This window comes from Nannospalax galili, unplaced genomic scaffold, assembly GCF_000622305.1.
Source record: "Nannospalax galili isolate Female #2095 unplaced genomic scaffold, S.galili_v1.0 scaffold2162, whole genome shotgun sequence".
Taxonomy (NCBI): Eukaryota; Metazoa; Chordata; class Mammalia; order Rodentia; family Spalacidae; genus Nannospalax; species Nannospalax galili.
The window spans coordinates 21,364-28,524 of NW_008347186.1; the positions used below are offsets into that span (position 1 = coordinate 21,364).

The 7,161-nt window shown below is 37.8% G+C and overlaps 1 protein-coding gene across 1 annotated transcript in view; it reads right to left on the bottom strand.

The window, feature by feature from the left end:
• Positions 1 to 359: 359 nt before the first annotated feature.
• The window catches only part of LOC103742605 (zinc finger protein 709-like), a 20,179-nt gene continuing 13,377 nt past the window's right edge, over positions 360 to 7,161 (bottom strand). Inside the window, exons 2-5 of the mRNA XM_029568585.1 lie at positions 5,610 to 5,736; positions 5,356 to 5,416; positions 3,392 to 4,728; positions 360 to 3,223 (exon numbers count right to left, since the gene is read on the bottom strand). Of these exons, the coding sequence (XP_029424445.1) occupies positions 2,493 to 3,223; positions 3,392 to 4,728; positions 5,356 to 5,416; positions 5,610 to 5,709 (2,229 nt within the window). The 5' untranslated portion in view covers positions 5,710 to 5,736 and the 3' untranslated portion in view covers positions 360 to 2,492. The remainder of the gene's footprint in view (positions 3,224 to 3,391; positions 4,729 to 5,355; positions 5,417 to 5,609; positions 5,737 to 7,161) is intronic.

Consider the following 7,161-nt stretch of genomic DNA (forward strand, 5'->3'; position numbering starts at 1 on the left):
GGGCTTTTGTGTAATGGTTGTGGGAGCCTATATAATCTTTACCTGAAATTGCCTCGGAGTCGATCGCTCTAACCAGACCTGCATGTCTTGGAAGGATGGTCGGCCCCAGCAAGCTGGTTTAATAAAACTCTGCTTGATTTTTGCATCTCCATACTCGTGCATTTGTTCTCCTGAAGAGACCCACCAAGTCACGGACCCTAACATTGCATTCTGGCAGAGAAGATCTGGAAATTGAACAGAGTTCAATTTGGAAGGCTAATGGAGCTGTAATCTCTCACTGGAGGATTGCAGCAGCAACAGCAGCAGCCACAGGAGTAGGCACACTGCAGAAAGAAAATATATGAAGGCAGGAAGCATTGTTTTTTCCTCAGACATCTTTATTTAGGTGTCAATCACATTTTTTCCTGTCACAATCAAAACTACATCTAGATATTATGACAGCACACATAAGTAAGCCAATAAATCCCTTATGTACTGGCAAAAACACCATATAGTACCCATGACTATTAGTGATAGATACAAATATACCCTCACAAGTCTGGACACTGCCACAGGCCTCTTCCAAGCATCTCAAGGTAAGTGAGGAATGTATGTCCTCTTACCTCACAAACCTACTGGGGCAAGATTTTTTTTTAATGGGTTATTAGTAGCAAGGTGTGTTGGCATAGGCCTTTGGCACCAGTACATAGAAGGCAGAGGGAGGTGTATATAAGTTCCAGAAACCATGAAGGCTATTGCCACTACTGTTGGTTACATGTGAAACTAGATGGTAAGACCCTACTGCTCAAGACATCACATGCTCAGGTTGCAGGACATGTAGAAATAATGCTGGAATAAAGTGGAAGGTTCCTCCATACTAGCTGGCTTGCATGATGCCAGGTGCAATGTAGATTGGTGAGGGAGAATTGTCACCAATGATGCTTCTCAGCTATAAACACTGTGTGCTCCAGTACCAACAGGACAGGCAGAATATGCCTCTGGTGCAACAGTGGCACAACTACTCTTTGAGTACAACAAGCAGCTTTCAGATAGGAATTGCAGTCCACTCCACATGAAAAAATTTGTGCCTGATATTGTAAGCTAGGAACAAAATTTGTGGCCAGAGTGGTCACAGGCATCAGTAGGGAAGCAATTGCTATTGTTTTGTTAGGTGGATGTAATGTGCCTCTCAAGTTGCCTTAACATTTCAGTTTGTGCCTAACAAATCACTGCTACTGTCAGCTGCAATTCTTCATGGAAGGAAATTTCTTTTCACAATGGATGGTACACCACAAAGATTCACTACCAATGATGAAGACCCTGAGAGAAAGTGAGTAGCAGTCTGTTGTAGTGGCTCAATGTTAGCCATTGATGCACATTTATATCTACACCCATCCAACCCTAATGATCTAAAAATATTTTTTTAAAAGTAAGAGCCAGAGGAAGGGGGGGACTGTTGTGGAGCAATTTTCTCTGAATTAACATAGTCCCTTTCCAAGGGAGGCAGGAAACTCAAGAAGCAAACACATGTTCTGGAATGTTCAAATTTACAAGACTCCCAAAGCCACTCCACAACGTTATAGGAGTAGTAAACATGAAAAGAAATTCCCCAACTAACCAAGCTCCACCAGTTGTGCACAAATCACTCAGGCTGGATGGGCTTTTTGGTGATCCAGCTGTCTGTGCTTGCCCATGCTCCTGGAAGTAACCCCAGTACAATCTTCAGTTCACTTAATTGGACTTTGGCAGAATTACTTTTTTGTCATTAGTTTCTGATCTCAGATGAGTAGACATTTGCTCAGGTATCCTTATGAAAAAGCTCACTCAACACTGCTGCTCTTGGAAACTGTGACAGCTTGATCCTTGCCCCTGTTCTTTATGTTCTTAGAGGTTTGAGAGTGAGTTCTTATCCATAACTGAACACATACAAAACATTAACAACACTTGGATTGTGCATTTTTAGGAATTTTCTCCAATGGGTTATTTGACATTGAAAGAACACTGTGGTGTGAAACTACTCTGCCATGCAATTTAAGAAGTTGAGAGCTATAGGCATTGTTCACATTCACAGGGTTCTTTGCCACAATTAATTTCCTCTTGTAATTATGAGGAACTATGAAATGTAAAGGTTTTCAGTATGAATTTTTTCATGTAATTTAAGATAAATGTACCATATTTAGGAATCATATTGCTTTCACTCATTGGGTTTTGGTCTAACATGAATTTACAGATAAAGGAAGGTAACTATGACATCTAAGGGTCTTACCACCCTGTTTGCATTCGTAAGTTTGCTAAAATATGAATTCTTTCATGTAAAGAAGACTGTGATGTCTAAAGGCTTTTCCACACTGTTCTATTCACAGGGCTTTGTTATGAACTTCTCATGTCTTTGAACCTTACTGTAATATCTGACATCTTTACCACATTGTTTACATTCATAGGTCTTTTCTCCAGTATGAATTTTTTCATGTAACTGAAGACAGCTGTGATATCTAAAGGCTTTTCCACATCATTTATTCATATGGTTGTTCTCCAGTATGAACTTTTCCATGTACATGAATGTGACTGGACTGTCTAAAGGCTTTACCACATTGCTTACATTCATACGGTTTTTCTCCAGTATGAATTTTTTCATGCAGTTGAAGGTAACTGTGCCATCTAAATGCTTTACCACATTGCTTACATTCATATGGTTTTTCTCCAGTATGAAGTTTTTCATGCAACTGAAGGTACCTGTGACATCTAAAAGGTTTACCACATTGCTTACACTCATATGGCTTTTCTCCAGTATGAATTCTTTCATGGAAGTGAAGGTAACTGTGCCATCTAAACGCTTTACCACATTGCTTACATTCATAGGGTTTTTCTCCAGTATGAATTTTTTCATGTAACTGAAGATAACTGTGACGTCTAAAAGCTTTACCACATTGTTTACATTCATAAGGTTTTTCTCCAGTATGTCTTCTTTCATGTAACTGAAGATTTCTGCGACAGCTAAAGGCTTTACCGCATTGTTTACATTCATAAGGTTTTTCTCCAGTATGTCTTCTTTCATGTAACTGAAGATATCTGCGACAGGTAAAGGCTTTACCACATTGTTTACATTCATAAGGTTTCTCTCCAGTATGTGTTTTTTCATGACGTTGAAGATACTTATTACATATAAATGCTTTACCACATTGTTTACATGCATATAGTTTTTCTCCACTATGTCTTCTTTCATGTAACCGAAGAGAACTTTTATATTTAAAGGCTTTATCACATTCTTTACATTCAGATGGTTTTTCTCCATTATGAATTTTTTCGTGTACCCGAAGGTACTTGTGTTGTGTAAAGGCTTTACCACATAGTTTACATGCATATGGTTTTTCTCCAGGATGAAGTTTTTCATGTAACTGAAGAGAACTTTTAGATTTAAAGGCTTTATCACATTCTTTACATTCAGATGGTTTTTCTCCATTATGAATTTTTTCGTGTACCCGAAGGTACTTGTGTTGTGTAAAGGCTTTACCACATAGTTTACATGCATATGGTTTTTCTCCAGTATGAAGTTTTTCATGTAACTGAAGAGAACTTTTAGATTTAAAGGCTTTATCACATTCTTTACATTCAGATGGTTTTTCTCCATTATGAATTTTTTCGTGTACCCGAAGGTACTTGTGTTGTGTAAAGGCTTTACCACATTGTTTACATGCATAGGGTTTCTCTCCAGTGTGTGTTTTTTCATGTCTTCGAAGATGCTTACTACATCTAAAGGCTTTACCACATTGTTTACATGCATATGGTTTTTCTCCAGAATGAAGTTTTTCATGTAACTGAAGAGAACTTTTATATTTAAAGGCTTTATCACATTCTTTACATTCATATGGTTTTTCTCCATTATGAATTTTTTCGTGTACCCGAAGGTACTTGTGTTGTGTAAAGGCTTTACCACATTCTTTACATGTATAGGTTTTCTCTTCAGTATGCATTTTTTCATGGCTTTGAAGACGACGACTGTGATTTCTAAATGTTTTAACACATTGTTTACATGAATAGGGTTTTTCTCTAGTACGTATTTTTTCATGACTTTTAAGATGACTGTTACATCTAAAGGCTTTACCACATTGTTTACATTCATACGGTTTTTCTCCAGTATGCATTCTTTCATGAAACTGTAAGCTTGTAGAAAATGTAAAGGCCTTACCACATTGTTTACATACATAGGGTTTTTCACCACTATGAATTCTTTGATGTCCTTGAAGAGAAATGGAAGAACGCAGCTTTTTCCCACATATATTACACTGATAATGCTTTCTGACAGTTTGAGTTCCTCGAGATGTGTGAAGTGAACTCTCACAAGCAGAGGCCTTTCTATATTCTTCGAATTGGTGTACTGTTTTTGCACTGTGTGTTTCCTGATCTATTACCAACAAACTTTGGAGATCAAAAAGATTGAAACATGTCTTATGTTCCAGAGGTCCATTCACAGTGTGAGTTCTCATATGTCTTTGACAGCTTGTGAGAGAATTAGAGTTCTGCAGCTTGTTTCCATACTCCTCATGCTCATGAGATTTATACTGAGAGTAAGAGGTAGGATGGTTATTAAAGGGTGGATGACACATGGAAACCTTCCCATACACATTGCTTTCACATGGTGTTAGGTCACTGTACACTTTCAGGATCATATTGGCATTTGCTATCCAAGTCAAAGTCTCTCCATCCTGAAGATCTTTGTTATGCTCACAGAACGTCTCGAACATGAAACTTCTGTGAAAATGACAATTATATTAGTAAATGTGAATTTACTGCTATTTATTACAAAGTGTAGGTTACATACTCTTCCCAAAATTAGGTAAAGTATGTTTTCTGCCATGGCTGAATGGTTGGAAAGTAAGTCGATAGATAATTCTACAATGTAATTCCCACAGAGCCATGATAAAAAGAATGACATTTGTTAACATGAGATCCTAATACTGTCTGCATGTGACATGCCCTGCAAACACTGAATAGGATTCTTACATTGATGTATATGTTACATTTTCTAAGGATTAAAAAAAAAAAAAGTTGTGCTTACTGTTTGTTTATTCATAAATGCTCCCATAAAAATACTACTAATGGGAGGCTGGAGAGCAGGCTCAGCAGTTAAGCACAGTTGCTGCTCTTCTAGAGAACCAGAGTTTGGTTGCCAGCACCCAAGAGAGGTAGCCTATAACCTCTTGTAATTCCAGCTCCATGAGCACTTCTTCAGACGTCCTTGAGCACATGCACACAGGTTTGAAAGACAAACACACACACACACACACACATGAGCACGAACACAAGAAAATAATAATATAAACAGACATCTTTCAAAATTTCTTCAAAGGAAATTTCCTTCGAATGTTTTCAAGTTACCTTAGATTTTTTCCAGAATGTTTACAATGGTCTTTAACATCCTCATCTTCACAATTGTTTCCTAAAATGGAGTTGAAGAAAATTTTGATGAATTAGAAGTTACTGAAAACTTACTTTGTAGCTTTAGCCTCTATGAACCATGCCTGATTTATACACCACATTCTTCCCTTTCAATATTCCAAAGCAGAGAAGAGCATCACCTCCAAGAAACTTGTTCCTTAGCAACCTAAGGGAAGAGAGGATGATATTCTTACCTATAAAAGTGAGGTTCCTGCAGGTTTCCAGCATCACATCAATGTAGAGAGTCTTCTGAGAAGGATCCAGCAAAGCCCACTCTTCCTGAGTGAAGTTCATGGCAACATCCTCAAATGTCACAGAATCCTAAACATTCCATAAACTCATTTGATCAAATGCTCAACCAATTCTGTGCTATCGACACATTTTCTTCCATGACACAGAAGTTCTTATACAAGCTTTGAGTGCTTTGGAAAGAAGAGCACTGGAGGGACACTCCTCTCACTACTGTGCACAGAGCACAGGAGTTGCTGCTGCTCTACCCCATCTCTACGTCCTGTCTTAAGAAAGTTTGACCAACTGATGTATGAAACAGGGCAATTAGCATGCAAGAGTCTGCATGTCCTTAGCAAATACTGCTCACAATGTTGAAGTATAGACAGCATGAGGAAATTTAACATTTGGTATAGATGGCATGGGCATGAACATAAATGGTAAATCACCTTGCATAAATAATTTATACAAACCCTATGGCACATTATGAATTGTTCTCATTCTGAAAGTCTATTATTCTATTCAAAATTTAAAGAGATAACTATGAAGGATCACTCCCTGTGACCCCAAAGACACACATGTTGTCACAACTTGTTAAGTGGGAAAAAAAGCCCATTCTATGTGCTTTCAGAAGAAATAATGTATACACTGCTACAAGAAGTTTATTCAAGCACAATCAAAAATAATATTATACTTATTTTTATTTTATGTATATGAGTGGATTTCCTGCATGTATGTAACTGCACATGTGTGTGTAATGGCTTCGGAGGTCAGAAGAAGGCATTGGATTCCCTGGAACTGGAATTACCAACAATTGTTTGCTGTAATATGGGTCTTGGGAATGGAACCCAAGTCCTCTGCAATAGCAGCCATTATTCTTTACCACTGAGCCATCTCTTCAGCTCCTTAAGCACAATATTAATCAAATAACAAATATGACACAGTAGAATTTAAAGATTCTTAAAAAATACTTACAAATTTTTTCAGGTAATGTGAAATGCAAATAAAATATAAAGGTGACATGTGCTTCAGAAAGACCTCAATGTAGTCAGTCACCTTGATGTGTGTATAGTCACAGATGTGACTCGAAGTCAGCCTATGCAACACAGCAAAACATCCATCTCAGGAAGAAAAGAGGGAGGGAAAAGGACTGGAATGGGGAAGGGCAGGAAGCACGTCACCAAAATTCATGATTTCATTTTATATGATTAAGAGATAATTCATTAACCACCAAACCACATAATTTTGTACTGAATAAAAATCTGACTAGGGGGATTGGAGAGACGGCTCAGTGGTTAAGAACACTGACTTTTCTTGCAGAAGACCCAGGTTTGAATCCCAGCACCCACACAGCAACTAATAACTGCCTGTAACTCCAGTTCCAGGGGATCCAACAGCCTCTTCTGTCTTCTGAGGGCATTGCATGACACGGGTGCACTTATCCACATGCAGGCAATACATGGATACACATAAAATAAATAAATAAATTAATTAATTAATTTAAAAGGGCCTTTAATT